The sequence below is a fragment of the Chaetodon auriga genome, chromosome 10 (genome assembly GCF_051107435.1).
Source record: "Chaetodon auriga isolate fChaAug3 chromosome 10, fChaAug3.hap1, whole genome shotgun sequence".
Taxonomy (NCBI): domain Eukaryota; kingdom Metazoa; phylum Chordata; class Actinopteri; order Chaetodontiformes; family Chaetodontidae; genus Chaetodon; species Chaetodon auriga.
Window position 1 is genome coordinate 11,672 of NC_135083.1, and position 24,634 is coordinate 36,305.

At 39.9% G+C, this 24,634-nt stretch overlaps 1 protein-coding gene across 2 annotated transcripts; it reads right to left on the reverse strand.

Moving 5' to 3' along the window:
- Positions 1 to 962: 962 nt before the first annotated feature.
- Positions 963 to 24,130, reverse strand: cdk16 (cyclin dependent kinase 16). 2 transcript variants are annotated; one of them, XR_013077688.1, is made up of 18 exons: positions 23,986 to 24,130; positions 21,396 to 21,581; positions 19,959 to 20,114; positions 19,186 to 19,304; positions 13,920 to 14,048; positions 13,753 to 13,809; positions 12,788 to 12,902; positions 12,351 to 12,445; positions 12,193 to 12,255; positions 11,738 to 11,861; positions 11,206 to 11,326; positions 9,427 to 9,524; positions 9,184 to 9,289; positions 6,618 to 6,660; positions 6,336 to 6,426; positions 6,170 to 6,244; positions 5,406 to 5,493; positions 963 to 5,298 (listed from the first exon to the last, which is right to left on the reverse strand). XR_013077688.1 is itself a non-coding variant. In XM_076740241.1 (17 exons), exons 2-17 carry the CDS (start codon positions 21,517 to 21,519, stop codon positions 5,273 to 5,275), a joined length of 1,542 nt encoding a protein of 513 aa, XP_076596356.1. In that variant the 5' UTR covers positions 21,520 to 21,581; positions 23,986 to 24,119; the 3' UTR covers positions 963 to 5,272. The 2 variants fall into 2 exon arrangements, 1 of the variants encoding a protein (XP_076596356.1); XM_076740241.1 differs by lacking the exon at positions 5,406 to 5,493 and having other exon boundaries at positions 23,986 to 24,119.
- Between the last annotated feature and the right edge of the window lie 504 nt (positions 24,131 to 24,634).

Genomic DNA, 24,634 nt, shown 5'->3' on the forward strand with positions numbered 1-24,634 from the left:
ATATATATATGTGTGTGTGTGTGTTTGTGTGTATGCATTTGTATATAAAAATGTTTATGGAAATAAGTGTGCATATGTGGATTGTATATATATATATATATATATATATATGTATATATACACATATATATATACACACACGTGTGTGTGTGTGTATATATGTGTGTGTGTGTGTGTGTGTGTGTGTATGTATGTATGTATGTATGTATGTATGTATGTATGTACATATCTGCATAAAAAGAAATTATCATGCATATTGTTACTTACCGGGAGGGACAGGGCTGGAGTGTGCACTGATTGATCTTTCCTATCATATCTTAATCTTCACTATCCCTGGGAGGCAGATTGAGATGTGAATGGCTTACATTATAGATACTTATATATAAATGGATGTATGGATATGATTATAAATATGAATATGGACATATATGTGTGGATATGTAGATTATATGTATATATATGTATATAGATATGGGTGTGTATGGATGGATATTTATAGATAGATATAAATGTAATATATAATACATATCACATATATATGTGTATGTTGTATATGTATGTGTATATATGTATATATGGGTGCATAAAAAAAATGAAAAAAAAAATATTCACAATGTACTTACCAGGAGGAATAGGCCTGGCCCATCCTGGGCGGGGCTGGATGGAGTGTGCACTGATCCAAAATTGATCTTTCCTAATCCTGCCCTAAGCAAGTTAATTTATACTTTTAATTCATTTTATGACAGTTTCATTTAAAAACTACTTTTTTTATTTTAAGTTAATTAAAACACTCCTTTCCCTTTTTGGAAAGTTCATTTATCTTTTCATTAAAACAAATGGAAAATTATTACATGGATGGGGGTTGGACTGACGTACACTACGGCAGGAGGCGCGACCGTACCCGCCAATCCCCTGACCCTAATGTGTCCTGATAAATACAAAAGAATCGACCAACACTGACAAAGAATTTTAATGTATATTTATATACTGTAAATATGTCCAGAATACATGTAATAAACATAATTGTACACAATAACGAGATATATTTCATTTTCCATACTTGGATTGATATTTCAAGTATGCAGATCAGTTATAGCATCAGATACGTCGCAGTGCTTTCTTGGCAGATGGAAGAATATTCAAAGAATAAACAGCATAGAAGTTATCTGGAAGAATCCCATCATGCAGCACAGTATATTGCAGATAACTTTGGTAAGGTGTCAACTAAAACAAAGCGTGTTAGTTCATTTACAAAAGCAGAGAAAACAGCATCTGGATCCATGTGGTCAACAAACACATTTCCCATCAGCTCATTCAAGTTTCTTTGATTCCACACATGATAAATATCTGACGAGTAAAATGACCAAATATTAAAAAACTAATACATGCATTCTACTTTTTCAAATCTCAATTCACTTTGAGTAATTTTGTGTTTTTAATTTCACTTATTGCTCCACAGTGGCTGAACTGTGACTGTGAGCATAAAAATGATCAGGAACTGAATGTTGGGAATGTTCGAGTCTTCGTTTCTGATCAGGATTTCTACATTTTTACCATATTCAGTCTTTATTATTTTGGAATTATCAATTATCACATGAACCACAAAACCCAAAAATGTAAAACCAGTATCAACTGTAACAATGAAAAGCAGTTTATATTTCTCAGGACTTATCTGAGGTCAATGACTCATTTTCAGCTTCCTATTCTGACCCCTGAACTCTTTCAATTCTCTGCACAGTTAAAGAACGATTAGAAACTAAGCGTCAAATCTGTTGACCTATGATGTTACATCTCATCAACCTGCTCCTGAAACAGGTTTACTGAGTGATCTGGATTGTTTTATAGCAGTTTATGTTCTTCAAATCAAAAATCTGTGTGGATCAGTGACATTTGAAGACACATCTGACCTTTACTTTCAGATCTAAATGCTGTTTTTTGTGCAGTTGAACAGCAGCTGAAGATAAACACAACACTGCAGATTGAAAATGATCAGTAATACTAACTCTGTACATGTTATTACTGTAAACTACTGACCAAATTAACACTCGGTAGTTACATTCAACAGTCATTCGTCATCAACTCGGCACAAACACGGCTAACTGAAGTTTCACTTTCACTCTGCCCAATTATATCACTTCCTCCAACATCATTCACAGAAACACAGAAAAGACTGAACACCTAGAAGTTCAAGTTCATCTCTGATTTACTGCCTTCAAGGAGAACTCACCACCTTTATTGCCTATTCACTTTGAATCTCGGTGGATGTAATTACAGTATTTTCATGCTAAGTACAGAAAGCTATTTAAAAGTCAGACCTTCTTTGTCCATTAATTTGAACTGCTCAAAAATAAAACAAACTTCATTACACAAGTTTCATGCTGTGAGTTTGTTTCTGTACTCCAACACTTAGCATTAATATATTCTTGTTTTATCTCTTTAAACTGGACACCTCTGGAATCAATTATTTTGCCCTTAACATTTGTAGCAATTTGTTTTGTTTGTCTTTTTAGTTTGATATTAAAGACTTCAGTTGATCAACATCAGATGAATCCAGTGATAATCGATAAAACATAAAGGAAATGCCTTCTTTTCATGGGTTCTATGGAATTCATGACTGCTGGATTTTATTCATCAACTTGTCCCAAAAAGTAATTGACTACTCAGTTATTTGCAGGAGAGATATCTTGTTTTTTCACCAAATGACAACGATAAATACTTGTCAACACGATCTCAAATACAAGTAATGAAAGGTTAACTGATGTAGGCAGGACCAACCCAGGGTTAGGTGAAATGGCAGATTGTGATCTGATTGGACTACATCCCCAGCAGCTTCTCTGAGATGAACATCCTGTTTGACTGCAGTAACAGGATCACTTTTTTGCAGAAATATGGGGAGTATTTCCTTCTCTGAATACATTGAGATGTTTTCATTTAACTGACACAACACATAAAATGGTTGGTCAACAAACCTGTCTCTATGTTAAGTATTTCACACTGTTGATTGAAGTCAAGCATTTAAATGTACACCCATTGTTTCTTTCTGCCTCTTGCTAGCTAGCCCTAGCACCCCACACTGCACAGTGTTAAATCCAAGCGTGACAGCTATGACTTGCCAACTACCCACAGCTGCATATCTGTTGCACATGCATTGCCACTGCTGTATGACTACACTGTGCCAAAAGTAGAGATGAACAGTCTAAAACAATTGAAAGTGTCCACCAGCATTACTGATATTCGACTACTCAAATCTTTTGTGTAACCCCTAAGGAGTTCTGTATGTTTCTAACTTCTCACATTCAAATGCGTACATATGTCACACTTTAACAGCAGATTAAAGACTGACATTCCTCTGAGTCAAGCACATTACTAACACTGATCAATCATTACTGTTTCTGATCAATATTTCTCTGTTTCTACATTTTTTACAGCTAAAAAATAAAAATTCACATCAGTAACATCATTTTGTTTAAAAATAACGCTCCTCCACCCCCACCCCCACCCCCCAAAAAAATATATCCTACAAAAAGTCTTTAAAACGTATTACAAACCTTGTCTAAAGGAATGACAATCTCAAACTACCTGAAACTGACAAACCATAGGCAAAGATTCGCCCTGACCCTCAACCAAGCCGGCCATCAGACACAATCAAGAACCCCGTCCTCATACAAACCCTGTCCCGAGGTAAGTCCTGCCCCGGGGCTCAATCGAAGCCCCACCCACACACACCTGGACTCTGAGCAGGTAAGACTTAACCCTTCTTCAGGCTCTCAATCAATTCTGAATTTTCTCTTGGTGTCAGCTGCTGGTCACTTGACTGACTTGTCAGTGTAAACATAAAAGCTTCACTTTGTTTGTGACACTCTGACGGAGGCTCTGCTCACGTACTGTCAACCTCTCGTGGTTCCTGACATTCAGTGAGAAGAACAACTTATTGACCTCCAACAAAAATAAAAACAATAAATTAAGTGGTAAAATAAAATGATCTGTGATAAACAGCACTTACAAAGAAAACAGCTCACAGCTGTTTACTGCAGATTTACAGTATAATATATGCATATATATTAACAATATTACTGCATCTTTTACAGTACAAGTATATACATATATTAACAGTATTACAGTGTACAGTGTGAGTGCATGACACATGCAGAACAGCAGAAACACTTTCAAAATATAATAGAGACTTTCCTGCAGATTTCTGTTTGAACAAACATGGCTTCTCCCGCTGGCTGTTAAACAGTTTCTGTTTATAATAAATGACACTGAACTGTAAATCTAATGCTTTACTGCAGCAGAAACACAGATTATAAAGAGCTGCAGGTGAAAAATACAACTCTTTCTTCATCATCTCCTTAAGTCACATAACATTCAGTTCTGACAGTAAAACAGGTAAAAATGTTTGTCTGCAGCACTTCCTGTGTGAACTGATGCTGAACTCCATTCACACCTTTCAGTTGTTGGTTTGATGTTCTGCTTTTATATTTGGAAAAAAAAAATTAATTCACATAAAAGTCTGCAGTCTAAACTGAGACTCAATTATTCATCATTTTCAAAAGATTTTACACACATCTTCCATTTATGTGTGACGTTCCTCTCATTTCGTCCCCTCCGTAAGCGCAGATGGAAATATGGTTTTAAAACAAGTTTCAGTTTCGTCCAGAACAACAACGACCCGAACATCTGCAGCCTCTGACAGACAGCAAGTCGTCTGTCAACCTGACATCATCAGTCTGTTTCTGTGATGTCATTACTGACGTTTACTGTGTGAAACAGGGTTCAGATTAATTATCAATACTGCTGTCAAACAGGTCATACCTGTATCCAGGTGTTTCCATGACAACAAAGCTGTATCACAGAATTCCAGGTTTTCCAAGACCTCGTTAAGAGTCTTTTAAAAATGTTATGCGTACATGTTCACACTGTGCAGTGAAAATGGAAGACAGAATTCACTCCAGCATCTTTCACTCAGTCATCTTTTCATGTACTGAGGTGAATCTGCTGCAATTACTAACATGCTGTTAACTGATTGGTCAGATGACACCTGTGATTCATTATTGCATCTGTCTGTCTGTAAACAGCAGGCTGCCATCTTCTACTCTTGATGAACAATAATTTCACACTTTAGTTTGTCTTCTGATTCACTTCCTGATCCTCAGCAGCACATTCTCCTTCACAGAAAAAATAATTACTTCCTATTCTTTAATTTTCCCTTTGCTTGTCCTGCAGCTGACTCCACCTCCACTTGTCAAAATAAACTCCACCCCCGATGATGTCAGAAGAGCAGGCTCCGCCTCCTTGCTGGACAGAGGGAAAAAAAACAACAACAACAACTCGACAAACAGTTTCATTTTCAGAGTCAAACTTTACCTTTATCTCACAAACAACGGTCACCAAAACAATCTCACCACAAGGTCCGCAGAGTAGCTGTTCTTTTGGAGCTTTCAGTCATATCGCATGATCTTCCTCCACAGATGTTGTCCACTTGTCAGGGAGCTGCAGACGGTCAACCATGAACTTTGTGACATGATCAAACCTCAAGCACAGGGGCACCTTGGTAGTTCATCTGGTAGACCGCGCACCCCATTTATGAAGGCCGACTCCTCAGCAGCAACTGGTTTCTGAACCTTTGCTCTGAGTTGCCCCCCGCCCACCCCATCTATCTTCAGCTATACTAGCTAATAGTAAAGGCAAAAATAATCTTTCAAATACAAACTCAGGAACAGCTACTAAATGGACCTTGTGAAGAAACTCTTACTAGCTCAGGTTTTGATTCATGGTGCAGTTCACTTTTTGTGTTTCTGTAAAGAGCAGTCTGCACCTGCTCTACATGGAAAGGGACACGACACTGTCAACTTTTGTGCTGATTCCAAGTTATATAGATAAAACTGATTCAACAAACAATCCTCCTGACAATAATAATGTCTGAATTATGTTTGACAAATTAAATGTTTAGTTTCTGAGCCACATCGGCTGCCAGAAGCATCTCAGTTCAGGAGCCTGATGCTCTGAAGGAGATCACCCAGGTGAGTCCACGTTAGGGTTACAGTTCAGGGTTAGGGATAAATATAGAGTTTAGGTTAGGGGCTAGGGAATGCCATTGACTGTCCTCACAAGTATAGAAAGACAACACATACACGTGTGTGTGTCTGTCTGTCTGTCTGTCTCTTACCTGGATCAGGTGTAACTGTCGATCTGATTGTTTCTTTTTCCAGTTGAATCTCTTGAAGGCTGAAGATGGATGTTGCTGAAACAACAACACAGTGATTTGGTGACATCAAAGTACTCAGTGACATCACAAATCAAAAATGAGGGTCAGAGGTCATGTTTAAACTTACTGTCAGGAAGTGTCATCACTCTGTTTCCAAGGTTACTGAAGTAATGATGCTTCATTGAGTCGTCTGCTGAGATCCTCTTCTTCCCCTCAAACTACAGTTCAAACAAACTTTCCATCAAACTTGATCATCCAGTTACTGGTTTCCTCATCATGTCATCGTAGGGACAAAACAAAACACTATGTTTTATTTTTTCAGACATGGCCAATTACTTATCAAAAGTTATTGTAGTTTAATATTTACATTTATATTATATAAACACAAAAACACAGAGACTTTACTGACCTGCAGGAACTTTGACAACAGCTCCACTCCTTCACTGCTGAGCCTGAACCCCCCCAAACACACACACACAAACACATAAACACACGTACACACAAACACACATGCAAGCATGCATGCACGCACACACACGCACGCACGTGCGCGCACACACACACACACACACACACACACACACACACACACACACACACACACACACACACACTTTAAGCTGTTAGACATCCAATTTTCCCTCCATGTGCCGGCTAATGCTTGCTAATTTCAATGCTGGGAGACAAACAAATCTGACAAGATCATTGAATTTCTAATAGTAAAAGATATTTGGTTTACTAAGTGACTGTGCAGATGAAAAACCAGATTGTGTTCAAAGCATTTTTCAGTATATTCAAATTCAAGTATATTTCTAATCTTAAATACATCTTGGTTAAGCCTTTGTAAAAAACGTGGTATGTACATCTAGTTAACTCTGAATAATAGTGGATCGGTAATAGGTGAGGGAACAGTGTGAAGCATCTACCCACTAAGACGGACACTGTACACATTTACATAACATAATTAATATACAATGAATCTGATAATGAAAACTATACAGTTATTCAGAGACATCCCCATGGCTGTTTTGTATGTGAACATATTTCAAGGATTTCTTCCAACATGTAACAACGGGCAATGCTGTAAATCAAGGACCAGGGCTCCTTTATGGCAATATTGGAGTCCTGATATTGTCATAATATACATTAACATAGATTCATTATTTAAATCTCCCGGCACGGCGACAGGGTCAGCCAGGATCTGAAGATATTTAATGTTCTGTGTTCTAATAATCCACACAGTCCAGGTTCGTACAGTGAAACTGTAGAAAACAACTGTCGTCCTAATAAATTCTGAGCTTCATCAGAGCTGCCTAAAAAAAATTACTTGAGAAGCTAAAAGTTTAATTGGGTTTTCACTGTCCTGCGAAGTTAATAACTACAGTTTCTTTGTTTTGCTCCTAAAATGTCCCAGAATATTTGCTGCAGTGACAATATAGCATGATGGTAACACTTAAAATTACTGAAAGCAGCCTCTCCGATAACTGAAGTCAATCATTAAGAAAACACTCACATCAATGCAACTCTCAAAATCATCTGCAAAGTTGCCGGACAACACTGTTCAACATAATTTAAAAGGCAGTATAGCCAACAAAGGCCAGCAGAGGTGGAGTAGAATGTACATGCGGGTGTAGGTCTCTAAATGTATAAATAGCCCTAAGTCTCTAGCTAGACTCTTTTCTTCTGTGGTTCCCAGGTGGTGGAACAAGTAACCAAACTCCATTCGTTCTGCAGAGTCCCTTGTGATCTTTAGAAAAAGACTAAAGACCAAGCTCTTTACTGAACACCTTGCTCTTTAAAAATATATAATAATAATAATAATAATAAAACTCTATCGACACTCTATGCACATTTTGCACTACTTCGTAGCATTGTCTTGTAGCACCTATGTCCAGTTGGACCAGAAAGTTGCGTTAGGGCACTTATTCTTGTTGTTCTCTCCCGTCTAGAACCTTGCTTGTGTTGTATGAAAATCTCATATGTACGTCGCTTTGGATAAAAGCGTCTGCCAAATGACAAATTGTGATTGTAAAAGTGTAATTGTAAATGGGGGCCGGGTGGATACATGATGAACTCAGTCGATCTGCACATCACTGCTGAGGACGTAACAGAAAACGGTTCATTTTAAATGAGCAACAGCCAATAAACAAACTGCGATACTGGACCAGCCACAGCAACTGTGTCACTTCATCACTCAGCTACACAGTCAAGTCAGTCGGTTAGTCATGGACAACTTAGCCTGAAGTGCTGAACCCTGACTACAACCTTCTGGGCTAAAGTCTTAGGAAAAGACTTTTTTAAATTGATCTTCATAAGTATAAACTGAAGCATTCATGTCAACACTGTGTTCCAAAATACGACAGTCATTCTTTTCAGAAAGTCTCTGGTATTGAAAAGGAACCAATGTTATTGTCCCCGACAGACAGTATCATCTGCTTTGGGATCACCTCACCTGAAATCCATAACTGACCAGGTGATCAAATCCATCACAAAAGTTATGGGTGTTAAAAACAAAAAATTGGCTCACATAGTATCGGATTAGTTTTATGATTACACACAGTATTGAACTCAACGCTGGTATCCGTATTGACGCATCCCTACATTTAAGAATCTCTCTGCAGGATTTTAACAATAGTCTTTGTTAATGAGGACATTACTCTTGACAATCAGCAAATGTCAGTTGTTCATAATATGGGATTTCTTTGTCTTCTCGGTCTATTGGAGCCGAGGCATGGGTCAAATTACTACTGAAATGTCACTGAAGTGAGCTTGCCAGAGATGTTATTCCCAGCAGCTTACGGCAGTAAGTGCTTCAACTTCAACAACACCTGAGGCCAATACATGTATGTGCAGGATAGTCATGTACCTGGGAGTATAGATGTGTACCCAAGTGCAGCACACTTCCGTACCAGTGTGTAGTGCAGTCGTGTACCTCTGTGTCATATAGTAGTGTACCTGCGAGTATAGTTTTGTACCTGGGAGTGTGGTTACTCAGTCTCTCTGCTCTGTACTGAGGATAGTTGTATGCCACAAACTCATCATTAGAATTGATCCCAGGCCAACTTTGCTCTGTGGGAGTACCTGCAGAAAAAATAAACATACAAAACATTCAAAACACATTAAATGCATTAGGTATACACAAAGTACACAATTTTGTGTCAAAAATAAATAACACAGATTGGCTCTCATTGATCAGATGCAAGCTGACTGGTTCTCACCAAGTAATTTGAAGATGAAGTGAAGCTCCTCCTCCACTGTGGAACCAGGAAACAGAGGCCGACCTGTCGCCATCTCATAGAAGATACAACCAACACCCCTACAGACAGACAGGTCATTGAATACACAGGTAGAGAGATAAACACCTCAGACAGAGAGACAAACAGTTCGCTTCAGTTTGGATCAGCTAATCTTATGTTCATGAAATATATAAGATTCACCACAGAAGAATATTTGTTGTTTAGGCAACAAAGTTTTGTCAGTTGATCAACACTTTCAACTCAGCTAATTGCCAACTTACCCTGTGTGGAAGGGCAGTAGTATCCCTCCACTTACCACTCGACCATCATGTGACAGCTCTGTGCTAATCTGAGCAAACTGATTTCAAACTAGAGGGAAGAATCTTTGTCCTTTATCAGATTAAAGAAGATGAGTTGTGTGGAGTTTCCTCATACTTCAAATGCTCCATAATAACTTTGGTGCAAAACATGATCATATGTATACTAATAATAAATTAGATCGATTCCAGACCAGCTATTGGACCAACCAGCACTGAAACTGCTTTGTTAAAGGTAGTACATGACCTAAGAGTTTCAACTGATTAATAATGTGATTGTCCTCTTTTTACTAGATTTATCTGCATTTGACGTGATTGATCATGGTATTTCAATAAACTAACCTTTACCATACCTATGAAAAAGAAAATTTTTTGTTAGTTTAAGCAATTTTGTGTCACCAACATTTGACAGTAAATATGGTCTTCCTTACGGAAACATTCTCAGTCCTATTCATTTGTCTATATACATACTATGTCTGGGTAACGTATTGTGTAACCATGATGTCAAATATCACTTGTGATACACAACTAAATATGTGTATGTGTGTGTGTGTGTGTGTGTGTATATACACACACACACACACACACACACACACACACAAACATGTATATATATAAAAAAAAAAAATTCAAAAAAAATTAGCAGAAAATAGGAAATTCTACTGTTTGCTTCAAAAGTGAGGTTCAGCGTTTACAAGCCTGTCCAAGCGAATTAAAATATGTTACAGATCTGAGAGTGGTTACAGACTCTGATCTTAATTTTCTTTGCCATTTTAACAAGGTCACAAAAAATATGATTTTTTTTCATCTCAGGAAGTTGCCTAAATTTGACCATTTTTAACTCAGAACAATGCCAAAATGCTGATACATGCTTTTATTACAAGCTTTATCACTGGTCTCCCAAAAAAGTTTTGAAGAAAATTACAGATCCTTCAGAATGCCACAGCTAGGACTTACACCAATACAAATAATACCCCTCTGCTTGCATCACTGGCTACTCATATCATGTAGAAGTGATTATAGAGTCCTTTAACCTATCTACAAATCCTTCTATAATCTAGCTCCTTCATATATCAGTGACTGCCCCAACAAGAACTCCCACATCTTCCACTGGCTTTTTTTTTTTTTTTTAGAACAACTATCTCCCTTGGAATTTCTAAACAAAAGTTCCAAATCTTCATCCATCATTGCTTATATTTTATTGTTTTGTGATCAAACAGTGTTTTGTTTGTCCCTCTCTATCTTATTGCTATTACAATTATTACTTTGTTTTGTTTTGGTTTTTTTTACTTATGATTGTTTATTTTTCAACTGTTTTGTTAAGCAATTTGGACTCCATCTTTGCATGAAGGGGCTACACAAAGTTATTATTATTATTATTACTATCATCATCATTTTGTAATAGTAGTACTATAGTATACTACAATAGTGCTATAACAAATACCACATGTCAATGTGAGTGGAGTAGTCAGTGCTGCCAAGCAGGATATCTGGCGGTCGGTACCACAGTGTCACCACCTCGTTGGAATATGTTTTAGTCGGGATTGACTTCGCTCGAGCCAAACCTAGAAAAAAAAAACACACACACACACACACACACACACACACACACACACACACACATAAAGTTACAGTGGCCTGGGGACCACTTGTAGAAGTCTGCTAAACAGGAGAACAATCTGAGTAGTTGGCGCATTTACACACAGAATTTGTCTTGTTCAATTACTCCAAAATCAAATCTGAAAGGAATTCTTCACTCTAGGCCCACTTGCTGGACTGAACTACAACAAATAATTGTAGAGGGAGGATTATTTAAAGGTCTGTTGTTTGCTGCAGTTTGTGGTAAAGTAGCAATAATTCACCAACAGAAAGACAATAACAGTGCTGAGATGATCATTCACTCTGCAGAGAAACCTTACTGTCCATGTTAACATGTGTCTGTTAAAGCCAGCAGGAAACAGATGAAGTGCACTCACCAAAGTCTGCCAGTTTCAGCTCTCCTCGCTCATTGATCAGCAGGTTTTGGGGTTTCAGGTCTCGGTGAAGAACTTTCCTCCGATGACAGTATGACAACCCTCGCAGCAACTGGAAAAGAAAGAGCTGAGAAGAGAAAAACTAGTACAGTCACTAGAAAAAGTCCACAACAAACCAGCTTCCTCACAAGTCTGTTCCAAAGTGAACAGCTTCTCAGGCAGAGCTTCCTGTCAAACTTCTAGCATGTGTTGTGAACGTGGTGTGGCTGAATCTGACTCTGGCAAGTGGAATATCATTTTCTTTATGATTCATTATTTTTTATTTTATTTTTTGAACGACAGGTAAGTAGTAGATGAGTGACAGGTGAGCAGCATCTGAACGGCAGGTGAACAGCAGGTGAGGGACAGCTGAGTGACAAGTCAGCAGCAGGTGACAGATACATTAAAAGTTTTCTCACTTTCACGTTGTGAACATGGATGATGTTTCCACAGTCGTCCAGGTACTGCTTCAGATCTTTGTCCTGACACATGCAAGAAACATCATTAGAGGATCAATAATAAAATAATAATGTGTATAAATAATAAGCGTGTGTGTGTGTGCATGTGTGTGTCTCACCAGATACTCAAACACTAATGTGAGGGATTTCTGCGTGTGGATAATGTCATGAAGTGTGACGATGTTGGCATGTTTGAGATCCTTCAACAGAGACACTGAGGGAGAAAACACAAATATACACACACAGTACAAACACATCGATATAGAAACACACGACGCTACTGATACTGTAGTAATACTGATAGAGTAGTACTACTGATAAAACAGTAATACTGAGACTGCAGTAATACAGTCTACTAAAGTACTACTGATACTGTGGTAATACTTTTGTCTGGCACGTTCAGTTTCAGTAAAAGGACTTGATGCTGCAGGTATGTGTTATATTGTCTGTAATGTGATAAAAGCAACCTGTTCGGCACAAACTGTAGTAGTAGCACTGTTGTACTGTATTCGTATTGTAGTATTACTATTGTAGTACAGTATTAGTGCTGTAGTACCTTCTCTAATGGCAGTACATGGAGCTCCTTCTTCATGTTCTAGTCGAATTTCCTTCAGAGCCACAAGGTTATCGGTCAGTTTACTGCGACCTTTATACACTGTAGCATAGGTCCCCTACAGACAGACAGGCAGAGAGGGAAACAGATGGGAAGGAGACAGGTCAGACAAACATCAATCCTCAGTCTCTTACTCAGCTCTAGGTCCTACTGGTCAAGGACTACAGCCAAGGACGGACCAGGACTCAGAAGAAGGCTGGAGTCATGTTGTTTGTTTACAAAATGTTTCAACACCACCTGGCCTTGCTTTACCTTCTGGATTAGAAGAATTCTAGAAAACCAGCTGACCCTGACATTCTGGATCCTGGAAGACAGACCTCATCTGCCACCTGCAGTGAGTCCAGCTGGATGGCACATCACAGGAGATGCACCAGTTTTACTAGTATTAGTTTGTACTACTTACTATTCACAAATGTCTGACTTCATTTCAGCTTATGAACCTGAAACCTCCAAGAGTTCTAAGATCTCCTCCATCATGACTTGAACTGAACTCATACTGGTGGACTCTTATTTATAGTGGTAGCTAAAATGGTGAAACACTCGACTGCTAAAGCAACACAGAACAGAGGTTGGTTGTTCTTGAGGAAAGTGAGACCCTTCAGTGTTTAACAAACAACAAAGTATAGGTCTCCAGTCTAATTGAGAGTGATCTGCCCTCAAGAGGACATACCAGCAGACTTAATAAACTGGTCAGAATGGAGGCAGCTCCTGACAGGAGACTGATGAACCAGATCAACATCATCTCACCTCCTGCTGTATGATGAACCTCCATCAGACTCCAACCAACAGTGAGACAGAATGCTTCAGGTGTTTGCTTGTGACACTAAGAGTCCAACATCCACCACACAGGAACCAGCAGTTTTTGTGTTTTTGTATCAAACTTTATGAAACAGCAGGTGAGCCCTCACCTCTCCCAGTTTGTCCAGTTTGATATACGTCTCCAGTTTCCCAAAACCAATCTCTGACTTCAGACAAAGAGAGACAGAAAGAAGAGGGTTAATTAACAAAAGAACTCTGAAGCCCCAACATTACAAAATACTAAAGAAACAGGTAGAATGGAAACATGTACACATACCAAAGACACTCTGCGTAGTCGCCTGCTGATAGGCTGCTCAAACAGAGCTGGACCAATAACATTAAACTTCTCCAGATAACCATCTGGGAGACGAATGTCAGCCGGTAATGACAGTCGTTTGTTAATGTCCTGAAACACAACAGACAGGCAGACAGACAGACAGACAGAGAGACAGAGAGAGACAAGAAACACACACAGACAGGAAACCCTTTACAATCATACAAACCCAATTCCACAAAAGTTAGAAGCTCTGTAAAACATTCATAAAACAGAATGTGATATTTTTCTAATCCTTTTTGACAAAAACTCAACTGAAAACAGCTCAAAGTCAATATATTTAATGTTTGTCCTCATCAGCTTCATTGATTTCTGTAAATATCTGCTTATTCTGAATCTGATGCAGCAACACGTTTCACAGACTGTGAAAGTTGTGGAACGCTCCAAAAACACCAGTTTGGAACATTCCAATGGTAAACAGGCTCACTGGTAACAAGTGATAGTATCATGATTGGGTATGAAAGGGACATCCTGGAAAGGCTCAGTCGTTCAGAGGATAGAGCGAGGTTCACTACTTTGTGAACACGTGATTGGATAAAGGAGATTAATACATGGACTCTTCAAAAAAACATTGTTGGTAAAAGCAGTTCATTTTCAAATGATTGCATTCTGTTTTTATTTACATTTCCCAAACTTTTTGGGAATCGGGGTTGTAGTTCTGACTGTATTAACAATTTTAATCTGAAAGCATTTAACTTCATTCTAGATAACCGTTAAGTTACAGCAGGTGATTGTTGATTGATCTCCGAATTAATTTCTAGCTCTTATACCATTTATAGCTAGACATTAATTTATACAGTCATGCTGGGGGCAAAAAAGAAGTTCCTTCAGACACAGCCATTTGTAAAACCAGTTAGAGGGAGTGGGCAGTAGTCACTGAGGACCTATGCAGATACATCTCCTTAAATCTAAATGGCACAATGGAGACGAAAACTGAACAAATAAGGGAACTCATACAAAAGTATGCACCAGAAATATTCAGTCCAAATCAAGGAGGCAAAAGGTGACAGAGTTCTTCATTAAAGAGAGGCGATAATTGAAGAAACAGTGGAGTAAAAATCCAAAATGGAGGAAAAAGAAGGGATCACAATCTTATAGGCAGAACTAAGGGTGCGACTTGCTGCTCGGAGCAGGTCAAAGAAAAATCACCATATCATAATACCACCACATGTGCCACCATGTCAACAGCTCAGTGCTAGTCTCGCTAGCACCTGGTCCACATGGACTTACATACAAAGTCTGCAAAACTGCCCCTGGAGTCCTGCACTTCTTAGAGACAGTTGAGGCGATAAAGCTAATTTCTAGAATATAGTGGCATGCAGGAGGGGTCCTGATTGTCAATGAAAACGATTCCTCAGAAATACAGTCAGTTTACAACAATTACAACTACAATTACAATTTGACATTTGGCAGACACTTTAATCCAAAGCAACGTACATATGAGTAGGGACAGAAGACTGGTGTATTTACCGGGGAACAGGAGAACAGACGTGGTCAATTGCAAGCAGGTTTGGCAATGACAGACAGTCTGGCCGTGAGTGAGTGTAGGAGAGCATCTTAAATACTAGACTGCATGGGAATGACTCTCAGGTATGTGATAAGGTGAGTGGGCAGGTGGGCGTGGCTGGCAGCAGGTAAGAGACTCAACATACTGTGACACATTCTGGATTTTGAGGTGTGTTTACCATCATTACCCTGTTGTAGAAGCCATCCTCTTTTCATCTTCAATTTTTTTTTCATTTTTTCCAATTTTTTCCAATCTTTTTTTTTTACAGACAGTGTGATGCTAAATCGCAGAATTTGTTGGTATTTAATTGAATCCATTCTTCCCTCCACTAGTGGATTGTTCCCAGTCCCACTGGCTGTAACACAAGCCGAAAGCATTATCAATCAACCACCTTGCTTGACAGTTGGAGCAGTGTTCTTTTTTTCTCCAAACATAACTTTGCTCATTGTGGCAAAGGAGTGCTATTTTAATTTCATCAGTAAACATGACTTGCTTCCAAAATGAACCAGGGTTGTTTAGATGTTCCTTTGCAAACTTCTGAATTTTGTGTTGAGGACAAGGAAAGTTTTCTTCAGATGACTTTTCCACAAAGGTCATATTTGTGCAGTAGTACAGTGCACCACCACTCCAGAGTCTGTAAAATCTTCATGGAGTCTTTTGCAGTCAAAAAGGGGTTTTGATTTGCCTTTTTAACAGTCCTATGAGCACTTTTATTACAAGGTTTTCTTGGTCTTCCAGACCTCAACTGCTCCCATTAACTGCCATTTCTTAATTGCATTACAAAGTGAGGAAACAACTACCTGAAAATGCTCGCTGACTGTTGGGACAAGGTTTGAGGAATCACAGTCTTTATAATGCTGTAATCACCTCGGCTTTCCTGACTGACTGAACAAGCCATAGCCCTGACAAGCAGGTTAAGGCCTGAAACTTTGGTAAAGTTTATGAGAGCACAAAATTCTTGGGGTGCCCAAACATTTGCACAGTGCTCTTTTCCTCTTTTCACACTACAATTGAAGAAAACAACAATAATGCACTAATCTTGCTCAAACTTCACTTCATGCTTTTTGGGGATCAGTCCATCTTTGACTCACTTAACTAGTCACAGTAACATACATTTTGACCAATTTTGTCTACCAAACTGTCTATGCGCAGCAGGTAGTGCGCGTGCCTCACAGCAAGAAGGTTGCTGGTTCGAACCCGGGGTCGGGCAGGGCCTTTCTGTGTGAAGTTTGCATGTTCTTCCCGTGCATGTGTGGGTTCTCTCCGGGCACTCCGGCTTCCTCCCACAGACCAAAAACATGCTCATTAGGTTAATTGGTTTCTAAATTGTCCGTAGGTGTGAGTGTGAGTGTGTGAGTTGTCTGTCTGTGTGTCTGTGTATGTTGCCCTGCGATCGGCTGGCGACCGGTTCAGGGTGTACCCCGCCTCTCGCCCATTGCTAGCTGGGATAGGCTCCAGCCCCCCGCAACCCCAAAATGGGATGCGCGGGTAAAGAAGATGAATGAATGAATGAAACTGTCTATGCTGCAAGTTGGAGTGGATTGCTGCCAAACTAATTTTCATTGGGTTTACCATGCGATGACAAAGTATCTATCATCTAACACTGATCACCAAAGTTGGACCCCCTACAGTTTGCATATTGTCCAAGCATCGGCATGGAGGACGCAGTCATCTACCTGCTCCATCGATCTCTTTCCCATCTGGAGCATACTGGAAGCATGGTGAGGGTCATGTTCTTCAACTTCTCCAGTGTCTTCAACACGATCCAACCATGACAGCTCAGGGGGAAGCTGGGGGAAGCTGGAAGGAGCCGGTGTAGACTGCCACCTAGCTGCATGGACCATCGACTACCTCACCAACAGACCACAGTATGTGAGGCTCCGCACCTGCATGTCCAATGTGGCAGTTTGCAGCATGGGGGCTCCACAGGGGTCACTGCTCTCCCCCTTCCTCTTCGCCCTGTACACATCGGACTTCAGACTCAACACCGACATCTGCCACATCCAAAAGTTCTCTGATGATACAGCCATAGTTGGACGCGTATCACACGGGAACAAATTGGAATACAGGGAGGCTGTAACCAACTTCGTCGACTGGTGTGGACTGAACCACCTGCACATAAACGCCAGCAAGACGAAGGAGATGGTAATTGATTTCCGAAGGAGTATACCGCAGACTACACCAGTGAACACCCAGAGCTTGAACATTGAGATCGTGGGGGATTACAAATACCTAGGTGTTCACCCCAACAACAAACTGGACAAATAACACAGAGGCCCTGTAGAGGAGGGGCCAAAGTGCTTCTGACTTACCTGTGGAAACTGTCGTTTCAGTGATTTCTACATCCAAGCGTAATTGCAGTAAGATTGTTATTCACATTGGCCGTAACGACAACCTATTTGGAAGTTACCAAAATTAATGTTGAGTTGGTGTGTACATATGCAAAAACAATGTTGGACTCTGGTTTTCGCTGCAAATTTGACCAGTGATGACATGTTTAGCCACTTGTCTTCATTCAACCGCTGGCTGTCAAGGTAGTGTCCAGCAAAAGATGTGGGCTTTACAGACTTTCCAGGAGAGATCTGGTCTGGTTAGGACAGACAGCGTCCAACCCACTTTGGATGGAACAACTCTCATCTCTAGGAATCTGACCACGTTTCTTAGTAAACCAAAACCATGACAACCCAGAGTGTTAAGTCCAGGAGGCAGAGCTGCAGTCCTACACACTTCTCTGCACTTCCATTAGAGCAGTTACCCACCCCAAACCCCATAGAGACTGTCTGCCCCCCAACTGCAGTAAATTAATTAAATAAAAAATAATCAGAACAAAGTCCTGTTCTTAGTCTTTCACATCAGACCTGGAATTCACTGCAGCCAGTTTTATTTGTTATAGTGTTCCACTCTCCTGGTCAATATTCTGAATTTTTATCTGAGTTCTCTGAGTTTCTAGTCCTTAAAACAGATCAAGTAATTATTGTAAGTGATTTTAATATTCATATGGACGTTGATAATGATAGACTTGCATTTATCTCATTCTTAAATTCAGTGGGCTTCTGTCAGCGTACTTGAACCCACTCACTGTTTTAATCACACCCTCGACCTTCTGGTCCCTCAATCATTTATCATCTTGTTAATAGTTCTGCAGGCTCACTGTGTGTGACACTTGACTCTGTTGCCCCTCTAAAAAAGAAGATATAAAACTAAAGACATTAGCACCATGGTATCCCCCCAAATAAGTAAATTAAAGCAAACATCATGAAAATTCAAAGGAAATGGCATTCCACCAATATGGAAGAATTTCATTTAGCTTACCAAGATAAGTCTTTGGAATTTCCCCTCACGGGGCTAATAAAGGAATATTGAAAACAAAACAAAAAAAAAAGGAAGGCCCACTGCAATGCCAGAGCAGCCTACTACTCATCATTAATAAAGGAAAACAATAACAAGCCCAGGTTTCTTTTCAGCACTGCAGCCAGGCTGACAAAATCATGACTCTTTTAAGTTATGTATTCCTATAGCCCTCAGTAGTAGAGATTTCATGAGCTTCTCTAGTGATAAAATTGTAATAAATAGAGAGAAAATTCTTCACCTCCTGCCCTTAACTGGCGGTGATTTATCTTCAGATGCAGAAGCCTTAGAAACAGCTGTTATATTTGATCTTTGATTTGACAAAACCTAATTGTAGTGTGTGTGTGCATGTACCTCAGTAGAGATCTTCTTGTTTCTCAGTCTCACTCTAACTGGACTCTGAACACCGTCTGAAGAAGAAGCTGGATCACTTTCTCCATCTGAACTCATCTTCACATCCTCATGGACTATCTCTGAAAATACACAAACATTTAAAAACTGTCATACACAGTAACACACAACCCCCCCCACACACATATGTATTTGCAGTATTAGTACCCAGTCATGTGGTGTGATTAAGGTAGTATGGTATTTTTCAATATATTTGCAGTATTAGTGCCCAGTTGTGTGGTGTGGTTCAGGCAATGTAGTATCTGTACATGTATTTGCAGTATTAGCACCTAGTCACGCAAAGTGGTTCAGGTAGTGCAGTATTTGCAAATGTATTTGCAGTATTTGTACTCAGTCATGCAGCGGGGCTCAGGCAATGCAGTATTGTCACTTCAATTCAATTTTATTTGTATAGCAGCAAATCACAACAGAAAATGTCTCAGGGCACTTTCCATATAGAGCTGGTACAAACCAAACTCTTATCTACAGAGACCCAACAATTCCCTCATGAGCAAACACTTGGCAACAGTGGTGAGGAAAAACTTCGTTTAACAGGCAGAAACTGATGTGGTTCTGGTAGTGCAGTATTTGTACATGTATTTGTAGTATTAGTAACGAGTCATGCAGTGTGGTTCAGGTAGTGCAGTATTTCTACATGTATATGCAGTATTAGTTACAAGTTTTGCAGTGTGGTTCAGGTAGTGCAGTATTTATACATTTATTTGCAGTATTAGTACCCAGTCGTGCGGTGTGGTTTAGGTAGGAACTCAGGCTGCGTCCGAGGCCTCGAGGTTTTCTCAGTGAACTGCTGTATGACTGAAGGAGAGACTGGACTGAAGATGATGAACCTCGAACCTTCAAACCTCCAGAAGAACCACGAAAAGACACCACCTCTGATGGGGGGGGGGGTGAATAGAGATACAGAAAAAAAACAGTCCATAACACCACTGATGTTTTAAATGATACATTGACTGGTAGCAGAACTCTCACAGTTAACACAGCTCCATATTCAGACCTAAAGCGGGCCAGTAAAACCAGCACAACCAGTTTGATATTAAGGGTTAGGGTTAATACTACTTATTCCACACTGCAGAAATTCACCTGCACAGCAGCATAACAAAAATACAAAATAAAATCAACTACAGAAGGTTATGTGCATAAGACTTTATTGATCCCACACCTGGGAAATTAAGTCGTTACAGCCAGAAAGTATTACAAAAAGCACAAAGTGGCACAAAATGGATAAAAGAAATAAAAGAGATAAAGAAAGCGTACAGGATACAGAATAGAAAAACAACTACGTATATGTACATTATATACGTCATAAATATTTCCAAAAATATACTGTGTCTTTGGGTTTCTCTTCAATAAGAGGGATTGTCTGCCAAAGCGAAACCTATCAAACATCTCACTGTCTGAATAGATGTCAACGAATCATCTTAATGCCCTTTTGTTATTTATTCTGTAAACAATAAGTGCTGCCATTGTCGTTTTTCTTTTCTGGTTGTGTGATTGTTACTTGTTCTATTTTTCCTATGGATACTAGCTTGTGCAGCACATACAGGGCTTAAATCTAAATGGTGCACTAGTCATCGTCTTAAGATGGGCACAACTTTCAGGTGTAAGTCACATGAAATGTTGGTGCACTCGGCTCCTGATGTGTACTGAAGTCCTCTGTGTTGTAGTCCCCATTGTGTTCAGGTGTGCGCAGGTAAATCAGCTGTGTTGTTTAAAAATTTGTTAATCTGGTCCCAATTTAACAGTAAGACTGGTCCGAGTTTAACAGCAGAACTGATGACAGTGTAACAGTGGACCCGGTCTCAGTTTCATAGTAGAACTGGTCTGTGTTTAACACTAGAACTAGTCCCAGTTTAATACTGGAAGTGGTCCCAGTTTAACAGTGGAAATGGTGGCATTTTAACTCTGGAAATAGTAACAGTTTAATCCTAGAACAGCGAGCGTTAACTCTGATTGCACAGTCATTTCTGACTGACATTAGGACAAGCTCATGACACCATTAGCTCTACAGATCTGATCTGAGTACAGGACAAAGACCAGGTTCAGTTCCTCTGAGTAACAACTGATTCTGGATCAGTAACCACAATCACCTACCTACTGAAAACACCTAAGGGAGTGTCTGTGTGTGTGTGTGTGTGTGTGTGTGTGAGTGTTACCTGAGTCACTGTGTGATGTTACTTCCTGGTTGATTGTGTCACTCAGCGTCCTGTCCCCTCCCCCAGCCCCTCCCCGCCCCAGAGTGAGTGACAGTTGCCGTTTGATCTTCCTCATCCTCTCCATGAGGGGGGGGCGGGGGGGTAATGATGCTGAGGGGGGCGGAGCAGCCAGCGTGGAGACTACACCTGGACAGGTAAACACAGGAAATGAAGGCAAGAATACTAAATGTAAGTATGACAAAAACATTTCACTGTGGAGGACAAGGGTTGCAAGTCCATTTAACAACAAGACATGCTGCAAATGAAGAGCAACATCTGTAGTTAACACTAATCATCAGTATAATGAGGTGATGAAAACCAAACATTTGTTCGAAAGGAAATGACAGCTCCGGCTCCTCTGATGTCCGCCCTCTCTCTCACTCCTCTCTGGAAGATTTCAATGTCCCAGACAAATAAGAGAAGTTCATGTCAAATATTACCTGTGTTTATGGATCCTATTTTCCCATGTTTCTGTGCCCAAGTGACTAATGGAAACAATGATGTAATCTCTCCAGGTACCATCGATATACATCCACTTGAAGTATGCTTTTGCCACTGACAATTCAGATTGTTGTAATAAGTGTCTGACAAGATTATGGAGAGGATTCCAACAGAGACAGATCATTTATTTAAGAGTAAGATCCTTTCGGTTTAACCAGAAATAGCTGCTATATCACACTCACCAAAACCATCAGACTCACAGAAACAGTAATTCCATCATCATAAAACACACTTCACTCAAAGAAAGAAACAAAACTCACCATCAATTCTGGTTTGGTCTAAATAAACTTAATTCAGTGAATCAGGACAGAAGCAAGTGGGCAACAGGAATATTTTCACATCCAACTCTGGAATTATTTTCACCAGACATTGTGACCAGAGAGATTTAAATATGCTGATCAACAGGTTTTCCCAGTAAAGGGGCAACAGTAATTACTGGATAACAGAAATATTGGAGTATCCTGTAATTTCAATGTGTACATTAATAAAACAATAATAACAGGTTCAACCAACTAGTATTTCTGGTGCTGACGAGTCGACTAATCACACACAACGCTAATACGCAACATCCACCGCTGATATCAATTCAATCAAGATGTCACAACTTTTAATATAAGACTCCCGAATTGAATTCACTGACGTAGTTTGGTTACTTATTTCCCCCTCTGGAGGTGGTGACCCAAATGAGTGTAAAACTGATAAATGACAATTTCCCAACAAAATAATTGTACGAATAGACTAATTATCATACACCTAGAAACACTACTGTCATTAATCACTATGGAAAGACTAATGATAGTGAAGATCTGCAGCACTAATGGCCAGTTTATGGATTGTACATCTGTACTGAAATCAGACCAAAATTTAACACACTGACTCCATGTTCGAAGTCCAGCTGACATCTTAACAACTGACTAACAAGTTATCTGCCTGACAGATAACATGCTAACCTAACTGACAGATGATCTACCTGGCAGCTAAGATGCAAATACCTGATTGTCAGCTGCTAACATTTCAACACTTGACTGAGAGGTTACCCACCTGAGAGCTAACATGCTAACACCTGACTCATTGAAAGGTTATCTGCCTGACAGCTAACATGCTAATACTGTCCTCATGCTGTTAACTTATACTTTTTACTGCACAGCCACTTGCTACCTGTCAGGGTTAGGGTTGGGGTTCACTTGTTTACATAACGGGTTGCACATGTTCTGTAAATTTATAGAAATTACTTGCACTGCCTGCACATACCTCATACCGTTTATACCTCATACCAATTGCACTACTTGTAGGTATTTATATTTTTGAAATTATGATCATTTGCACTTCTGGTTAGATGCTAAACTGCATTTCATTGTCTCTGTGCTGCACTCTGACAATAACAATAAAGTTGAATCTAATCTCATCCCTGAATGACAGGTTAGCTACCTGATAGATAACATGCTAATACCTGAATGACAGGTTATCTGCCTGACAGCTAACATGCTAATACCTGACTGACTGGTTATTTCCCTTACAGCTAACATGCTAATACCTGCATGACAGATTATCTGCCTGACAGCTAACGCGCTAATACCTAAATGACAGGTTATCTGCCTGACAGCTAACATACTAACATCTGAGTGACTGGTTATCTACCTGACAGCTAACATGCTAACACCTGACTGACTGACTGACTGACTGACTGACAGGTTATCTACCTGACAGCTAATATGGTGTCGTGACGTCACTATGCTTCTCTGATCATAAATACTTGAAGATACGAGTGTTCCAGTGTTTAGCGGCTAGCAGTTGGTGTTCGTCGTCCTCTGGATCTCTGCGGTTCTCATGTCTATGATACTATCTATAGTCTGTGTGTTTCCCCTTTATGGTACATGTTTCCGTACAGTTGTAGTGAAGACGGGACCCGTCTATGTCCTGCAGTGTGTTATAAATAGCAGCGGAGGCGGAGAGGGTTTATCTCTGAAGCTGCTGCTCCGTTAACAGCCCCGTCAGAATGAAATAAAACGCTTTCCCGGACACATTAAGCTCGGCGGTGTATATTACTCACCGGGAGGGTTTGTCCCGGTCTGTCCCGGGTAATCTTTGGCTCGGTTCACTCTGACAGAGTCCTGGGTCTTTCTGGCTCCCAGTAATCTGCAGCCATGTTGCTGGTCCGAACAGCTCAGCTCCGCTCCTCCGGTGCGTCCTGGCGGCGAGACTCATTGTACCGCGAGTGACGTCACAGCTGTCCGGTGAAGAGAATATGGTGCAGCCCAGTTTAACATGACCAGAAGTTATCATTCATCTTCCGGCTGTTAGAACTTCTAATGTGATTTAAAACAAGTGTGAGGACGATTTGAATTTCAGCACTGATAAAGACTCTCAGAACATTAACACGTTAAAGATTAAAGGTGCTTCAATATTATTTAACACCAGGCTGTCTTCATAAAATGGGTTTCAGAGAAAATCACTTGTGCTGGAAATGTAAAAGACATAAACCCAGCTTCATCAATATAGCATGGGCCTGCCCTGAAGTTCTGCCTTTCTGGAGCAAGACCATAAAACAATACAGGAGAGGTGGTACACCTCTGCCTGAATCAGCTCACATTTGCCTCTTGGGGAAGTGTAGTAAGATAGTGTTTATCCAAGATCTCCAAGCCAGAAATTCCTCCGGCCCAAACAGGCTTTGTTTCAGCTGCTAGGATTACCCTCTGAGT

What these genes read in the sequence shown, in the direction of transcription:
- cdk16 (XM_076740241.1), bottom strand. Translation starts at nt 21,519, where the DNA reads ATGGAGAGGATGAGGAAGATCAAACGGCAACTGTCACTCACTCTGGGG. An exon ending in ATGTACTGCCATTAGAGAAG is followed by an intron (nt 12,446 to 12,787) that starts GTACTACAGCAC and finishes TTTCTCCCTCAG; the next exon opens with TGTCTCTGTTGAAGGATCTC. An exon ending in GCTGAAACTGGCAGACTTTG is followed by an intron (nt 11,327 to 11,737) that starts GTGAGTGCACTT and finishes TTTTTTTTCTAG; the next exon opens with GTTTGGCTCGAGCGAAGTCA.